Source organism: Myodes glareolus, chromosome 27, assembly GCF_982192425.1.
Source record: "Myodes glareolus chromosome 27, mMyoGla1.1, whole genome shotgun sequence".
Lineage (NCBI taxonomy): Eukaryota > Metazoa > Chordata > Mammalia > Rodentia > Cricetidae > Myodes > Myodes glareolus.
The window spans coordinates 26,292,283-26,311,222 of NC_142052.1; the positions used below are offsets into that span (position 1 = coordinate 26,292,283).

The 18,940-nt window shown below is 44.0% G+C and overlaps 1 protein-coding gene across 5 annotated transcripts in view; it reads left to right on the forward strand.

The window, feature by feature from the left end:
* The window catches only part of Arhgap28 (Rho GTPase activating protein 28), a 172,913-nt gene that overhangs the window by 97,772 nt on the left and 56,201 nt on the right, over positions 1-18,940 (forward strand). For all 5 annotated transcript variants that reach the window (XM_087902274.1, XM_087902273.1, XM_087902275.1 and 2 more), the window contains exons 2-3: positions 6,920-7,128; positions 13,744-13,961. In XM_087902274.1, coding sequence (XP_087758400.1) covers positions 6,920-7,128; positions 13,744-13,961 — 427 coding nt within the window. The remainder of the gene's footprint in view (positions 1-6,919; positions 7,129-13,743; positions 13,962-18,940) is intronic.

The window sequence follows — 18,940 nt, forward strand, 5'->3', positions numbered from 1 at the left end:
AGAAAATTAGGAAACAACCTACCTCATGACCCAGCAATATGGCTGTTGGGTTTATACCCAAAGGATGCTCAATCGTACCACAAGGACATGTGTTCAACTATGTTCATAGCAGCATTGTTTGTCATAGACAGAACATGAAAACAACCTTAATGCCCCTTGACTGAAGAATGAATGAGGAAAATGTGGTATATTTATACAGTGGGGTGTCCTCATTTCTAATGATATGTTAGAACACTGAGATTTCAGCACATGCTGTTGTCTGCCTTCAAATCTAGCTCCATGCGGGTTAGCAAATTATTACATTATGATAATCACCACCGTGTGGGCTCAGTTTGCTGGACATTTCACCCCATCTTTATCCTAACTTGACTCAGGCCTTACAACAATGTCAAAGAGACTATGTGGTTAAGTCCCTATTTCACAGAATAGAGAAGATAGCGTTTAGTGGTCCTGGAGTCCAAACAGGGCTAGGAGGCCATAGAGTCTGCATTCGATGCTGGACCAGCTGATTTTAGAGCCCTTCTGTAAGTCACTGTATGCCATTCATTCATTGATACAAAAATATGCATTGTCACACGTGGATCTGCAGTTATCTCAAGGAACTTCTGGGATTAAAAAAAAATTGCTTTGAGGGGGATTCAAAGGTCAGGACTGATGCCCCTGCCCCGTTGTCATTGAGGGAGCATGTGTTCCCTGGGAAGAGAGAACATGGCTTTCCCGAGAATCTAGGAAACATTATTGTGTCATGTGTCAGTGTCGGAGAGGAGTGATGGAAGGTGGGTCCCGAATCTGAGGAAAGAACTCACTGGCCTTGAAGTCTAGATAAGAATTCATACTCATTATAACTGCAGCAGAAATTTCTGTGTCACGTGACTCTTGGTGGCACCCTCATCAAGCAATGAGATGTGTTATCCTGGCATTGATGACTTCAGGTGGCTGATGTGAAGATCAAACGGGATCCTGTGTGAGAGTAGATGTTCATATGGAAAAATTTGCTAGAAAATGAGAGACTATAAAGGCTCGCAAAATATTATATGTGAGAATATTTTTTAAAATCCTTAATTTTTAAAAAATTTTATTCTACAAGTTGGTTTAAAAAACGCATGCCATGCATAGACAAACACAACCTGTATGTGTGTTCATGTATGCCCAGGCACATGTGTGTAGGTATTTGTGCACACACATTGTGCATGTGTGCACTTTGTGTGTTGGCCCGAGGACAACCCTGGCCATAGTATCCCTCAGATGCCATCCACCTGTCCACCATTTTTTCTTTGTTAGAGACTGGAATCTTCTTACTGGCTTAGAACTCATCCAATGGCTTAGGGTGACTGGCCAGTGAGCCCCCAGAATGTGCCTGTTGCTGCCTCCCCAGCACTGGGGTTACAAGTGTGAACGACTGCAGCCAGTTTGCTTCACACGGCTTCTCTCAGGTGTACTCTGGTGCTCCTGTCTGCTTGGAAGACCTTTTTACTCACTGGACCATCTCCACAGCCCCAATGTAGCCCGTCTCAAAGCCCGGTGGGTTTACAGTGTGCTCCAGTTGGTATACAGACTAGGTAGAGATGAGCTGTAATTTCCATGGTAATTGCTAATGAGGACGAATGTAAAAACCCTGCTTTTTAAAAAGTGCACCCAAGAACCAAGGATCCAAAGGCATGGATGGGAGCCAAGTTCCAAAGCAAAGGACACTCGTCTTCCGTGAGCCGAACCCAGTGGTCACTGCCCTTCTTGGTCATGTGTTCCCCTGAGTCTGTGTCCTACTAGACAGAAAGTCACCTCTGCTTAAGTCAAGGATCTTTCCTGGCCTAGAGACAGCACTGAAGCTATGGCTGGCTGGCTGCCCTGTTGTGACAGATTGAAGTCTCTGGGGATCTCTTTGTGGGTAATTTTGCTGACACTTCAACAACAGAATAGAATGTGGCCAAACTATAGAGAGGGAAGAGGGAGGGAGGAAGGGAAAGGGGGAGGGAGGGCAGAAGGACAAAGGGAGAGAAAGAGGGGGAGGAAGAGAGCGAGCAAGAGCAATAGAGCCCTAAAGCCCTCTGAGCAGGGGAAGCCTGAAGTGCCCACAAATTTCCCCTTCATGTATTTGAAACCAGAGAAAAGTTTAAAACGAAGACAAGTTCTACTTGGCCGTAGTCTCATATAACCTTGATGAGGCTGAAGGAATCTTTCCCTCAGTCCAGCTCTCGGAGAGAAGAAGAGGGCCTTCTCTAGGTAAAGCCTCATTTGTTTCAGCTTCCCGGGAAGCTTTTAAAGACAGCCATCCACGCAAGAGCACGTTTGGAGAGCGGAAAGAATGACTCCATAAGAACTGACTGTTCCCAGTCTATGTTAGCAGCGTGTCAGCATGCAGATGGTTGGCCTTAAGAGGTAACCATTCTCAAATAACGATAAACGTTTTGGCAAAATTAGATGAAAAGATGGCAAATATTAAAACATGGAATTAGGGATAATGTCAACAAAGAAATAGAATCTTTAGAAAAGAGGCGAAAACTTGATATGAAAGATACAGTGTGAACTGAAACATTTGTTGGATGGACAGACAGCAGGTTAGCAAGAAAAAAAAATGTACTAGAGAAGAAAAACATCCTTAAATGAGCATGGAAAAAGCTGGGGGCATAAAGCAAAGAATATCAGGGAGGAAATTTGGGATAGCATTAATTGGTCTAACAGCTGCGCCTTTGAAAGAGAAGAGAGAGTCGTACAGAAAAAAAATAAAGTAAAATAAAGCAAAAATACAGCTCAGAGCAGTGGTGTGTGTCTGTGACCCCTGTGTCCTTGCAGGGAGATGGCAGGAGGCCGGGAGCCTGACTTGTGTAGTAGCTGAGCACAGAGAGTGGCCAGCAGAACATCCGTGGCGGCAGACACTGCCAGCAGACTATATGGACATGACTGGAAGGCAGTGGATGGAAGACATCTTTCTCTGGAGAAAAAAAAATGATTTCCGGAGAAATAAAAATTTCACTTTGAACATATAGCTATTCACATACCCTTAAGATCCATTTTGAGCCTTGTAGTGTTTTCCTAGCCAAAGTTGCTGCGTGGCACAATGCAGTCTGGTTTTCGTGTAAGATTTTCCCGGCATTGTTTTGGTCTAAAGGAAGAAAAAAAAAATACAAACATCTGATGAAACCTAAGCATGAGTCTGTCCTAATATGGTGAGGTATGAAGCTGTAGGCCACGCCTCGTGTAGTCGTTGAATGGCCTGGGGACCAGCATTATGCAGTGCGTCAAGAGGGGAGGTTGTGATCTGTACCAGGATGAAGATGAACTCTCTGCAGCCCTTCCCACAAACACAAAGGCTCTTCCTAGGCCTTTTGTCCCAAAAGTGCTGTTTGGCTTCCCTGCCAAAAATAATAGCTGCTACCACAGCTAAGGGATTCTTCGGATGACTGTCTCTGTCAGCTGCTCGAGACCAGTGTCACACACACACACACACACACACCTGCTGTCCCTGCTGTCAGCAGTCTCTCGACGGTCTCCTTGAGATTCCATCGATGGGTAGGGAACTCTCCTGTAACCGAGCTCACGGTTCTTAGCCCTAAGCCTATCTTCCCTGTGGGTTTCTTGTTATTTTACAAGGATGTGATTTCAAACTTCTTCAGTTCTTGGGTACATTTCCTATTTCCTTAGGTTCAAAGGTTTGGTTTTTCTACTGTCTGAAGTCATTGACATAACATGCAAAATAAAAAAAAAAGTATCTGGCATATTTTTTTGAGTAAGAAAAACAAGCACTGTTATGGGGGCCAAAGGGATGACTCAATGGTTAAGAGCACTGGCGGCTCTTACAGAGGACCCAGGTTCAGTTTCCAGCACCCACATGGGCTCAGAACCATCTATAATTCCAGTTCTAGATCTGATTACCTCTTCTGGACTCTGAAGGTACCATGCAGGTAGGACAAAATACCCACACACATAGAGTAAATAATAATAAAAAAATTAAATGAATGATATTAATATCATTCAGATGGGGAAAGAGCCTCCATTTCATTTTATATAATTATTGATCTTAAATTTATACTTAGACTATATTGTTATAATTCTTAAAACTTAGTCTATGTTAACTGTAAAACTATAATTTTTCTAAGTCAGATATACATGCATGCATGTGTGCACACATACACATGCACGCGCACACACAATCTGGTTCTAGAGATTAAACCCAGTATCTATACATGTTGTGCTGTGCTCTTCCATCAGGCCACTCCTATGTTTATGTGTGGTGTGTGTGTATTTTTTTAAAGAAGTTAAACCATAAAATCCACAATTGTACAACTTTCTGGATAGCCATATGCTTTTATCTGAATAGGCTACTCGGAGGACAATGGGCAGTAAGTAACGGTGCTGGTTTCCTGGTTACAAGAAACCTGTGTTGATTTACCAATACCTTGTGAATTTGTTAGTGGTGTTCAGAAATAGTCTTGTTATAAAAGAAAAACACAGCAGCCACCCGAACTGTAAGGGGAGCTCTGGTCACAATTTGAGGCTCAGCTGCACGAGTGTAAGGAATTCCAAGTGTAAGGAATTCACAGAACAGTTTATCAACAGTTTATCAAACAAGGCTGCCCCCAAATTCTTTTTTATTGCTCAACACATTTTTTAGAGGTGAGTATTTCATATTTTTTTCTAAAAATGTTTTGAGATTTGAAAAGCAAATTTTCTGCTGCCAGTTAATGTCAGAATTCATTTAGGAACAGACTTCGGGAGAAGGTCAGCGACACAGGGGCAGTCTTCTTATAACGATGGTTCGGGTCTAGACAGTGTGGAGAGATGGAAGTTAGTAGAACAGTATGCTTGCTTCTCTTGGGTAATCTCATGCGCATGGACCAGTGAGCTTTACTGATGCTGCAGGCCATGGCTAAGGTTGATGACAGACCACTGCCCTCCTGCTTATCAAATGTCATAGGGGGACCTAATGGCCAGAGTTGGATACCACTGTGCCTTTACTCTGATTAACCCTTTCCAGAGTGGTGGTGTGGTGTATATGTTTATGTGTGGTGGGTGGGTGTGGTTTGTGGTGTGTGTGTGTGTATTTGTATGTGTGGTGGGTGTGGGTGGGTTCCATTTGTGGGGTGTGTGGGATGTGTGTGTGTGTGTATATTTATATGTGTGGTAGGTGAGTGTGGTTTGTGATGTGTGTGTTTGTATTTGTATGTGTGGTGGGTGTGGATGTGTTCTGTTTGTAGTGTGTGTGTGTGTGTGTGTATGTGGTGTGTTCACACATGATGGCCAGGAAGCAAAGAGTGAGAAGGGGCCAGGTTGACAATCTCCCTTTCCAGGGTTTGCTCCCACTGACAACCCTGACTAGACTACATAGAGGTACCGCGACCTCTCTTTAGCATCCCAGCTGAGGTGCAGACTGTCACCACAAGGGCTTTCAGGGATGGTTTAAGAGCCAAACTATAGCAAATAAGAACACAAGATTTTATTGCATAAAAAAAAGAATTTCAGGCTTCATTGTTGGGGACCAAGGTGTTCCAGATAACCAATCTGCTCTCAGGAAATGTAGTATTTGTCAGTTATGTACCTGAAAAGTAAAAGGTCTGTTTTGTGTAATTGCTGACCACATGTTGACATCTCTGTAGCTTACTGTGTCTCTTTTCAAAGCAAGCTTCCTTCGACTGTTGTTATGTTCTGGGTGTTTTACATGTGCAGCCAACCCCATGAAGCCACGCAGGGCTTGGCCTCAGCTGCTGCTCTCTTACCTTGGCCGGGGTGCTGCCTGGTAGTGAAGACCACGGGAGGCGCCAGACTGCCCTCCTCAACCACTGGATCCACACTTAGTGGGGATTTGCTTCTCTCCCTTTTGCCGAGGGTCCCTGAGCTCTGGCTCTTTGCCCACTTCCTCATCCTACCAGGGGTTCCACATTATTTGTATTCACTGCTCATAATCTCCGTAGCTAATTTTATAAAATTATTATAAATAATAATTATAATATTACAATTAAAAAATGTAGCAATAATACTTACCATCTTAAGCATTTGTTAGTCCAGTGTCATTAAACACAGTCCTAATATGCAGCCATCACCATCATAGATCTCTTTGCATATTGCAAAACTGAGACCTTAACTGCCTACCCCTCACTCCTGGCAACCACTTTCTGTCTCTGTGAATTTGACTACTCTCAGTACTCACAAAAATGCAATCGCACGGTATCCTTTGAGACTGGCTCATTTCACTTAACACGGTGCCTTGAAGTTCTAGCCATGTGGAAACATGATTCCAAATTCCCTTTCTAGTACACTCCCCACTGATGGGCATTGAACCCAGAGCCTCGCACACGCTAGGTAAGGGCTCTAGCACTGAGCCACAATATGCAAAGTACCACTCCATGGTCTACCACACCTTGTCCATTTGCCCACTGAGGACTACCTGCTATGAGCGTACAGATGCCCCTTTGAGTACCCATTTTCAGTTAGTTTGGGGTGTATTCCAGAAGTGGAATTGCTGGATTATGTGGTAATACCTATTTTAAAAATTATTTTTGAGGGACTGTAGTAGTTTTCCAAAGAGACCGAACCATCTGGTGTTGTCCACCAACTGTACACAGAGCTTCCAGCCTCTCCGCAACCTCACCAGCACTTCCTACCTCCAAGTGTGCCATCAGCTGACTTTCTACCTCTTTGCCATCATCTAAGGCCCTTTACAGAAACAAGCTTTAGGTGTACACATTTCTACTGAGAGTTGTAACTTCCTGTTTAAATGATCCTTATTTTTAAAATTCCTGTTAATGTTCATATAGTTATACAGAGTTGGGATGAAGTATGGGGGCAGAAATAGTCCCCACCAAATGGTGCTCGTTTGGGCAAGTCCCTCCCGGTAGCACTAACAGCTCTGTTGACAACTAGATTCTGTTTCTTCGGTGACTTTGCACAGGCGCGTGGTTTGATGTAGTTGTTTTTCTTTCCCCAGAAAATCCATTCCTCGCTGCCGAAGAATTAACAGGATGCTCTCCAATGAGTCCCTGCATCCGCCTGCCTTCAGTCGCTCCAACTCCCAAGCCTCTGTGGACAGCAGCACATCGGTGGAGGAGTTCTGGCCAGAAATCGGGAGTATCAAAGAGAGCAGTGTGGGAGCACAGGAGGAGCAGCCGCCCACCCCCGAGGCCAAGCCTGTGGATGGTAAGGGCTGGACCTGCCCTGTGGGTTTCGTGTCAGGGAAGAAGTCAGCCCATCAAGTCTATCCTCAATAGAGATGGGGTACCTGCTGCCGGCAGTGAGGGAGGGCAGGCCATAGTGTCATCCAGACAAGAGTCCTTAAGGATCCCTGCTTTGGGGGTGCTATTTCCTTGGGGTGGTCTCCTTTTCACCAAACATACTGGGCACGCCGATGCTCTTGACATTTAGGGTAGCGAGAGAGCCGGGAGGGAGAGGGGAGGTGAAAGATTTGCCTTACCGATTTTAGAGGGAAATTACTTTGGAACGTTTGTTAGTAGTAACATATTAAACTGCTTGGTACTCCGCAAAATAAAAACTATATTAAGCATTGAGGGTGGAGACAAAGCCAAAAGTAAGTAAACACAGAAAACAACAGCAGACAAACCAAAAAGAGCATCGTAGTTTGTGGGTCCCAGAGACCAGGATCCTGGGCTGAAAGTCATCTTGCCTGGCTTGACCTTGTGGGTGTATAAAATGTCCAAGAATTTTTTTCATTAATTAGTACTTAACGACCAACTTGAAAAGCCTTCTCATCCTTCATTCTCTTGTCTTAGTGTTTCCCTACACCAAGATAAGATCACTCCTATGATCAGTTAGAACCCTATAGCACACGAACAAGAAACCCTCACAAATAGTTCATGAGCATCTGTGAGCATCTGTTCTAGGAAATAGTCTTCCCAGCGAAGTGTATGCTTATTCCCACTGCTCACATCCTTCCTTCAGTTTTTCAGACAGATGTTTGAAGACAAATGCCTCTTGTCCCATATCCCTGCTTTTCTTCCTTTTTTTCTTTTTTTTTTTTTCTTTTTGCTTGCAACCCAGTAACCTCCAGTTCTACCTGAGGCGTAGGGGTTTACTGGCATTCTCTCCTTATAAGTAACTCCCTTACGTGACGAGAAACCAGGCTCTTACTCCGGCCATACATTTACCATTTGTTCAAGCCCAAGGGCCATGGAAAATATTTTCTGCTAGCCTAAACTGCTACAAAATACAGGTTTCCTAGCTAGAGTTAATATTCACTTGCAGGCGTCTCTTTGGAAGGACTTGTAAAGACGCAAGGATCCTAGGTGCACAATCCATGGCCTCTGATGGAGGCAAAGGCATGCCCTTCTCTAAACCAACGTGGATCAAGATTCATTTGGTCAGGTTGAGTCATGCATGTCTATAATTCCAACACACAGGAGGCTGAGACAGGAGGATTACTAGTTTGAGACCAACCTGGGCTGTGTAGTAAGACCTTATCACCCAGAGAAATGTGGCCGCAGGGCGGGGGTGGATTCCATTCAACCAGGAGACTTCCTGCTTCATTCTTGTCTGTCACACCTCCGAATGACACTGTCTAGGGCCAAAGGTAGCCACGGTTCCCATGTTTGTGGGTCAGAGGGATTGTGTCACCATGCTCAGTACTTAGAAGATTTAGCTAGCATGTCGGTACGTCATTGCTTTTTGGTTCTAGGTAGTTGGCATTTCTTTCTAGGGATGCATTAACAAAGTGCCACAAAAATGGGTGGGCTTCACGACATAAATGTATGCATCACCGTTTTGGAAGGTAGAACAAGAAGGCCAGTAAGGTCTTGCTATCTGAAGCCATCAGGAGAATCCTGCCGCTGCTGTCTTCCTGGCTGGGGTTGAAGCTGGCGGCCATCGGTGCCCTTGGCTCACAGGCAGCACACTGTGTCATTCTCTGCCCCAGACTCCTCCAGGTGTTTGCTCTGTGTCTTTCTCTTCAAAGGTGCCAGCTGTAATGAATTAAAGGGCTCGCGCTATTCCAGTATAGCCTCACTATAATTTGGTTTGGCTAGGGGTTTGTTTGGGGTTTTGCTTTGCCATGCTTGGCTGTGCAAGTGCTCTCTCTGCCGCTGAGCTACTCCCAGCCTGCACAGCCTGCACCTCCATTGTTATATGTGTGTTTTAGGAGCTGTCCTTTCTTTTGTTTTTAATTTGTATCTTTAGTGAAGTATGACAAGTAGACTGAAATTGAACATTTTTATGATCTACATGTTTTAATGAACACACTCAACCCATAATTTATATGTAAGCAAAGCTCCACTCACGGCGCTGAGGGGTGCGGTTTCAGCAGATGTCGGGGTGGTTCAGCTCTTCGTGTGTTCAGTCCATGGAATGAGTACATCATGTCTTCCTGACCTGCTAATGGCAGTATGCGTTTTCTTTGTTTATAGTTCAAGCACTTAAGATGGGTGATTTGAAAAATCTTTGAAATAGAAATTTGAAATAGAAATTATTTGCAGACATGCATTTTTATTTCTCTCAGATGCACGGCTTTTTATTAAATTTAATTAATTATAAGAAACTGTGGGGATTTTTCTGGAAGTTGTACCATTTTGCACCCTTCCCTGTAGGTTAAGACAGAAATCTTTTTTTCTACATCTTTTCAAAGTTTGGTATTGTCTGTTTTCTTAATAGGAGTGATTCTAGATATGTAGAATTACCTTACATTAGTCCTGATTACATGGCATTGATGACAAGTGTGTTCCCTGTCTTTATTGTTCCTTCCTGTACTTTGTGGAATCTTTCAAGTATTTAAGAGCATTGTCCTTTTATTACTGACTTGTAGGAATTATTAATGCATTCAAGATATGTATATATGCATACATTGCAAAAGTTTCTATGACTTAACTATTCATATTCTTTTTTAGAAAGATTTACTTACTTTTATTTTATGTAAGTGCTTACCTCCATGTATGTGTGTGAACTGCATGTGTGACTGGTGCCTGTTAGGCCAAAAAGGTTGTGGAACCCTCTGGAATTGCTGCTACAGGAGGTTGTGAACTACAGTGTGGGTGCTGGGAGCCTAACCCAGAGCCCCTGGGAGAGCAGCCAGTGCTCTTAACCACTGAGCCTTTTCTCCAGCTTCTATTTATCTTCTTAATGAGATTCTTTAATTGGTCTGCTCTTATCACTTTGCTTCAGATATGTAGAAATATAGTTGTTGTTTTTAATCTTGACCTTATATTCCCTTAACTTCCTAAATTAGTTTTCTAGTATGTTTGCCCTCACCTTGTATTGCAGGTCTTGAAAACTGCTCTTAGCCAAAAGACAGTGTAAATTCAAATCATACTAGTACATTATCTAACAGAAATTTGGAATTTTTATTTCCCTCCAGTTCCTGCCCTTGTTTGGCTCTTCTCCAGTGTATATATGTAATTATTTCATGTGTTTTATTTCAAACTTATAATGCAGTGCTGTTTTGCTAAAAGTTACACTGATTCCCATGGGAGATGGGAGTCCCGTTTTTAATGTCTCCAACACTCTTTCTGAGGAGTCAGACTTCCTGAGTGAGATGCTGAACAGGATAGGTAGGCTTGTTCTTAGAAGTTAGTATTCATGTTTTATGACTCGATAAGATAGCATCCATAATTATATTTTTCATTTGAAGCTTACTTATTGACTAATTAATTCAACAAGTAGGTGCACCTTCCCTCAGCTAGGCACTCCACAGTGTTAGAGTTACAAGTAGAAGCCAGAAGCATCCTTTTCCCCATGAATTTGATGTAACAGAAAATTTGATGATGATGGGGGGGGTTGTTAATGAAATGAGATCAAGACCTACTTGAGGGAAAATTGAAGGAAAAAGAAATCGCAGAATTGAGGCTGATAGCGTTAAGGCCTTACCTTGTCTCCTGGACTCAGGGGAAAGACTTCATTGAGAGAGAAGCTGAGATCAGAAAGATGGCCAGTAGTGACAAAGCCAACAACAACTGGCCTGTCCAGATGTGACATGGAGTCTTCAAGGGCCCCACAGTAGCCTGGGAAAGAGGTGAGGAGACATTGCGTAAACACATCTTACAGAACACATTAAAGCCAGAGGAAAAAATGGTGTTTACATTTACAAGGACTAATTTAGTGACACTGTGGAAGCAGTTTGGAGGGGCCTGGAGAGTCTAGGAAGAGCTGTTGGAAGTCTGTTGTGGAAGTCAAGGTGAGAGATGGTGGCTTTGACAAAGGCCATGGAAGAACAGATAAATGGAGGCCCAGGAGGCTGGGCTACCGGTAGCACAACCCTGTGATACAGTACTCAAAAGGCTGAGACAGGAGGTTGGTGAGTTCAAAGTTAGCCTAGACTATACAAAGCAAAATGAAGTAAGGAGGTTGGAGACTCTTGAGATGTAATAAGGAAATAATATAAAAAGCATTGGCAATGTGCTGGAGTTGATGCCTCCGGGGCCCCTCCTTTGCCTCATTAGTTGGTAGCGGGCTTTGCGTATTGAAATGTGGACAAGTGATTGAGGACCAGGGTAGGGGATGGAGACTATGAACCCAGGCTTGAGTGTGTTGAATGCAGCATGATTGATAGAGTGAAACTGATACTGAGTTGGATGCAGGGGCTGAAATGGATGGGGTGTTCTGGATTGCCGACATAGGCGTGACAGCTGAGGAGAGACCACGAGACTTGATTCTTCCTAATTCAGCAAACGTGAATCACACCGGTGTCTGCAATGGACATGTCTCACCTAGAAAAGCATTCTAGCTATGTCTTGCCCTAAGGAAAGGTCTGAGGTTGTAAACCATCAGTTCCCATGGTTTATGTTGTCTCTGTTGTCTGTTTCTGCCCTTCTTTCATTTTTCCTCACGTAAGTCACGGTGAGAGAGACAATCCAATGTTTTAAAGCGTTAATGTCCATTCGTATTTCTGACTTCGTCTTGAGACGTGATAGCCTTACCCAAGGCTTAAGTAGAAGAAGGCCTTCCAGGTCCTCCCAGGTTTGTCCTCAGTCTGGTCCAGATAATATCGTCTCACATCGAAGCTGGTATTTCATTTCTTTTAAAGGGACAGTTTACAGAGCAGCCAAGTTAGAAAAGCACAGTAGTCAATAAAGTCTTTGCCAAGTTAGGAAATGGGCCTCCGAAAGCGCGCTCCGCGTGTCTGTTTATACAGATTATGCAAGAGCGTAAGCAGGGTTGAGGGCGCTCAGGCTGGGGCTCCGAAGCATGTTTACACGGCAGCCTAATCTGCTCATCAAACAGCCCTCGCTGGCGATAAGCCTACTAGCGGTTCCCAGGGAAGTGTGCGCGGCGGATTTTCTGCACAGGATATGTTACTCTTTTTAACTTTGATCCGTTTTGTTTACCATACTAATTAATGCTCACAGATGAGCCTTGGGTTTTGAATTGCCTTCTGAAAAAAAAAATAGACAGATTGTCACATGTTCAGAATATCAGGAAAATGAACAGCTATTAAATATTTTACTCTAGGTTCTTTGCCAGATTCATAAATAGTTTCTCAAAAAGAGTATCCTCATGGCTGCATTCTGTTTTTATTGCTGTCCCTGTTGTGGTATATGTGTTCTCTCTGAGGATGGTGGCTATACACCGTGGCCCTGCCCTGATGGTGGTCGTGGGTGGGGGTGGATGTCATTGCTGTGCCTTCCACGGTGTCCTTCGTCTTGGTGGGTGACTCAGTGGCTAAGTGTCCAGAGCCAATCACACAAATGCTTGCTTCCATTAGCAGATTGCCTTGCGCTCAGGATTGACTTATGTCCAGCTTGTCGGTCAGGGAACGCAGAGAGGCAACAATACCACAGACACATGGATTAACCGAAATTACTTATTATCTTTAGATCCCAGCAAGAAAAGTTCAGAATATCTTCCAGCGTCAAAGGGAAGAGAAGACATCCAGACCCTTATACTCAGCAGTAGATAGAAATCTAGAGGGTGGGATTATGGTACCTGTGGGACAAAGCCCTAACTGGGGTCCAGGATTCAACTTAGTGGGTTTAGAGCAAGCGAGTTTTCACCTTGTGGAGTGAGGGTATGACAGAGGTGAGCCCGGAAGTCTTGTCTGTACAATCTGTAAGGATGGTCTAGTAGGATGCCTCTAATCATCCTGCATGGCTTGATCAACAGAAGATGGTGTGGGAACCACATTGAGGCTTTGGAAAGACAGAGAAAATTGAAACTCTGTCAGCGATGACTGAGCCCCACTTCTGGTGGGAGCAAGTTCATCCTGTGTTCAGAATGGGTGCTGGAGCCGCATAAGAGAAGGGAAATGCTTGGTGCTCATTTGCTGAGGGGAGATTGAGGGCTCAAGGCAACATTTTTCAATGTCAGTCAACTGCTAGTGGGTTTGAAGCTGCATTTGAGTGACTAAGAAGCTGTTTGTGTCTTGCTAAGCCATGCTTTTTCCGTTAGGATTTTAGTAAAATAACTTCATATTTTAGCTATTATTTTTAAATTGGAAGTCCCAACATGGTTTATATTTAACCTTCTAGCAAGGAAAACTGCCTTTCATAGTTGCCACATAACCTTATTCTACAGGCAGCATTTTATGATTTTACTTATGTAAAGAGAAAGAACATAAACTTTTCATTTATTCTTTCATAATTGCTGCAGAAGAAAAGACACCCTTAGCTGGCCATGGCGGCACCTGCTGCAATCCCAGCATTTGAAGGTAGAGGCAGGAAGATCATGAGTTAAAGACCTTGTCTCAGAGTAACAACAGAAAGATAACTATATAGTTTCCGGATGCTCCTGAGTGTCTGGTTTATCCAGAAATGAGCTGCATGCACCAATAGCCCTCTAGAAATGACCCTAACCTCCCCTTGCTTATGCTGTTTCCAGAAGGAGAACTTGAAGCGGAGTGGTTACAAGATGTGGGATTGTCAACCCTGATCTCTGGGAATGAAGAGGAAGATGGCAAAGCCCTCCTGTCGACGCTGACTCGGACCCAAGCAGCTGCCGTGAAGAAGAGATACAACACGTATACCCAGACGCTGAGGAAGAAGAACAAGCAACCCGTCCGGGATGTTCGAGATGTCTTTGGAGTCAGCCAACCTCCCGTATGTAGCAAGGTTGATTCCAAAGGAGTTTGCTTTGATCTCAGGTTGGGTGTGACAGAGATGGCGAAACATCTCAGAAGAGGCTGGTTCATCCTAACTCTCAGAGGGAGCCAGAGCCAAGAGCAAGGCTGCATCCTGTAGACCAGTGCCTGGGCAATCAGTCATCTCTTCCATGGCTGCATTTCCCTGCACACCAAGGTTACTCCCTTCTCTGTTGAGGTTACTCTGTGACTTCCTTGATAGTGAAGTGAACCGTTAGAGTTAGGAGGCTCAGGGCCTTACCTGTAGCTAAGCCTTGAATGTAAATTCTGTGGAAGGCACAGGGGCCCCAGGGACATACCTGAGGTCTTGTAAGAAAGTCCAAGTGGATCGTTTTAAATGGGAAATGAGCAGAAGAGCCTTTAGATTCAGAAAATTTACTTTGATAAAACTAGAAGACATAGGAACCAATGAAATGAGTGGTTGCAAGTAGAGGGAAGTATCGCGGGTCTTGTGAGAAGTGGCTGATTGGAGTTCCACCTTGTCCACAGTAGTTGTGTTGCCACGGTTTCCCTCCTGGCACCATTAGTCACGCCCACCCCACCTACGTCAGCTGGACCGAAGGTGTTCTTCCAGTGTGCTTCTTCCTCCTCTCGCTGAGCCATTTAACAGCTGCCTGGCAGTGTGGCTAGGCACAGCGGGTACTTACTGAATGGGTTCCGTGTGCACGATCCCTTCCCTGATGCTATCCAGAGAGGATTCATGGGCCTCTGGGTTGATGGTTACACAGCATAAAAGAAATTTGGTACTGTGCTATTCTGCCTGCGGGGCGATTCCATCCATCTGATTTAGGTTTCTCTTCTGTTCCAGTGCAGCTTCTGTCATGATATAATTGAAGATACCCAGGATGTCAGCTAGTTCCTTAGTTTCTCTTGCTGTGAAAAGACGCCATGACCAGGCAACTCTTACAAAAGAAAGCTTTCAATTGGGGGCTCACTGACAATTTCAGAGGTTTAGTCCATTGTCATCATGGCAGATAACATGATACCTGCTTGGCCCTGGAGCAGTGGATGAGAGCTATATACTGATCTGCAGGCCAAGTGCTGTGGATAATGCTCTTGTACACTGTAAAGATTTGTCACTCATATTGGTTTAATAAAATGCTGATTGGCCAGTATCCCGGAGGGAAGTATGGGTAGGGAGGCCAGACTAAGAGAATTCTGGGAAGAGGAAAGGCAGAAAGTTGGTTGTCATCCAGAAGTCGAGGGAGCAAGATGAGAATGCCTTACTGAGAAAAGGTACCAAGCCACATGGCTAAATATAGATAAGAATTAATTTAAGTCATAAGAGATAGTTAGTATTAAGCCTGAACAATAGACCAAACAGTTTATAATTAATATAAGCCTTTGTGTGTTTATTTGGGGCTGAACAGCTACGGGACTGGGCGGGACAGAAACTTTCATCTATACCAAGGGTGAGAGAGATTTGTGGGTCTAGTTTGGGGATTGAAACTTCAAACCCACTCTCAGCTACACATTTTCTCCAACAAGGTCACACCCACTCCAACAAAAACACACTCTAATTCTTCTTAAACAGTGCCACTCCCTGGCAACTAAGTGTTCAAATATATGAACCGATGGGGGACGTTCTTATTCAAACCACCACAGATAGTGATCATGGATGATGTCTCCAATTTCAGTCTTTTCAAGTTGTTTGTATTTTTTTCTTATATATGGTCGTCATTAAGGGTATTACCAGGGAATTTGCATATACCTAATTAACCTATGCATCTGTGATAATATAGAATAATGCCACCATTCAGAACTTTCTAGATAATAGCAATGGTTTGCTTCTATTCTAATATGACAGCCTCCATCATATCTGCAACAAGCAGGTTAACTGGATTTGGTATTTTGTATGATCTTAATCAGTCTAAATCTAAACAGTCGCATGCGACTTGGAGCGTGTGTTGAACAGCAGAATATCATGTTGCCTATTATACTATGACTTGCTGAGCATCGTGAGTTCCATGACATTTGAATTTTCTCCTTCGTTGAAGTCCGTGTCTTTCTGGGTGGAAGGATTACTGTTTCTCTCTAGCAATAATGGAGGGAAGATGGCTTCGGCACCTTGCAGCCAAGAGTTCAGCCACATATGTCTTGGCTGAGATGCCCGCCAGTGAAAAGTTCGTCCTGATAGATTCAGTTCCCTGGAACTTGCCTTTCTACTGTTTCCAGGGCCATCGTACAACAGTCTTGAAAACTGTGCCTACCCACTTTCTTGGCCAAATCTCTTTCCAGCTACTTCAGGCAAAGGATTGGGCCCTCCTTCAGTGAGCTGAGTTAGAAAGGGTCTATGTGCTTGCCCTGAATCCTGTGTCTGAAGTGCTTTCCATTGGTTCCTATTAGACTGTTTCTTATAGTAGGAGGAGTGGGCTGCTTGTTTCGTCCCAGCTAGCTTACACCTCCCGAAATAACCACACAGAAATTGTATTAATTAAACCATTGCCTGGCTCATTAGCTCTAGCCTCTTATTGGCTAACTCTCACATCTTGATTAACCCATTTCTATTAAATCTGTGTATCACCACATGACTGTGGCTTATTGGCAAGATTCTAACCTACGTCCATCTCAGGCAGGAGATTCATGGCATCTGCCACACTGCCTTCTTCACAGCATTCTGTTCTGTCTACTCTGCCCACCTAAGGGCTGCCCTATCAAAAGGCCAAGGCAGTTTCTTTATTCAACCAATGAAAGCAACACATAGACAGAAGAACCTCCTACATCAGCTTGTTCTTCACCTGGTATAGTCTGTTGGGAGTCTGAGGGACCTTTCGGGAGTAGGGCCTGGCTGGTAGGAGTAGGTCACTAGGGACATGCCTTTGAAGGTTATACCCACCCCTTCCTGGTTTGCCAAGAACTAAACAGACTCCGTGAATGTTCCTACCACCATAGCTGAGCTATCCCATAATGCCTTTCATTCCACGATGGACTGAAACCATGAGGACATATCAGGATTTCTCTTTTAAATTGTTTCTGTTAGGCTGTGGTTGTAGACATCAAAGTCACCAGTACCCTTGGGACATTGCATTTCTATAACAATACAAACCAGTAAGGTATGGGGTCGTTTGTGGCCGACCCCTTCTTTGATTCTGACCCTCTCTGAAGTGACAGATGAAGAGACCACTTGTACCTTGGTCTTTAAGTGTAAAAACTGAAGTTTTTCTTGGGTGCAATCAGCTATGAACTGCTGCTTCCAGGCAGGACAGTGGATACAGCTCAGCGTATGCACACGTGCACACACGCACGCACACACACCAGACAGTTAAGAGATAATGATGTCAGAACCATTCTTTCTCTCTGCCTTTGCCTTCCGTCTTCAGTTACAGCCCAGTTTCACAGTGAAGTAGGAATGAGGGTTAAGGTAAGAGGTAGGTAGCTGCAGGCAAAAGGAAGAACCAAAAAGCCTTGTGTGTGTTCCTTGTCAGGCATGTAAAAACCACGTAAAACTAGCCTTTGAAAAAGCACCTCGGGTTTCCGTTATATAAAATCTTTTTATATAAATCTTTTCCCTAAAGATTTCAGCATCTGTTGTGAATACCTTGTGAGGAATGCCCTGGGCCTTTTAAACTTCCTGTCCTAGCTTAACAACGTAAACACCAATTCTCCTCTCTCCTTGCTCCATATCTGTCCCGGTTTGCCTCCCCCTCTTTCTCTGCCTCCCTTCCTTCCTCCCTCTGCTGCCATTGATTGTGCATCCCCCCTCTCTCATCTCTTCTTCCTCCTTTCTTTTCTTGCTTTAGTCCTTTCTCCCTCTTTTCTCTCTTATCATTATCTTTCTTTGGTTGTCATTTGCCGTTTCTTTTTTAATTATATAATCCCGTGTGTGTGCGTGCATGCACATGCATGTGTGCATGTGTGTGTATGTGTGTGTGTGTGTGTGCACGCACATGGAAACTGCAGTGTGCTGTACTTGAAGAGGTCAGAGGACAACTTGCCTGATTTTACTCCTACCATTTGGGCCCTCAGGCTTGGCATCAGGCACCCTCGCCTGCTAAGCCATCTTACTGTCCCTAAACCTCTCAGTTTCACAAGAAGATTCTGTATTCATCTTAAATGCATAATTTTACCCGTGTACTCAACAGGTGACAACATTAATTCAACAGTTTGATGTACAGATGCTCAAATTATGTTAGTTTTCCGAAACTTTTTTTTCCCTCATAGAATTTCAGCTTAAATCCCCCTTCCCTCAGAACTGCAAAGGAATCTCCAGCCATCCGTCCTGAGTAGTCACTGTGGGGTGTCATGCCTATGTTAGGGCAGGCCTGCTCCTTTATCCACTAAAAGTCGAAGTGTTTTGATTGTCGTTTATATTCTTGGGGTTTGAAACTGTACCAGCTTGACCTTTTGGCAAAATTCATCGTGTCTGTACTAAATGAAGACTTTGAACACTAGCAAATATTTAAATTATTATAAATTCCTTTCTGTGGTGCATGGTCTCCTGAGCCCCTGTTGAGTGGTCCTTGGGCTCAGACTGGTCTCTGTGACTCTTGACCCTTCCCTTTTAATTTCCAGGGTTTTGTTTTGGTTTTCGTTTTGTTTTGCTTCATTTGTATGTGTTTGCTTTAGGGTCTTGAAAAATCCCTTGAACCACAATTTGTGAATGTCAGTAATTTGGCCATGGTTGAATTTGTACTTGGGCTAATTTTCAGAATTTAATACTTACCAGTTTATGGCTATTTCCCTTCCTTTGATTTCTCTTTTATTCTAATAATTTGTCCTTTGGTCTTGTTGATTTCGTGCACAGGGATTAAACCCAGGGCTCAGACATGTCAGGGAAGCATCCTACCCCTGCTCTCTGTGCCAGCTGCACTATTCTTGCCTCTTGGCTGCAAACACCATCTCGCACTCTGAAGACAGTAGCGCAAGCCTGTCCTCCCACCGCCTGCCCCTTTCTGTGAGCGGTTTCCTTCCGGTGATGGACTTATTTTTAGCGGCATT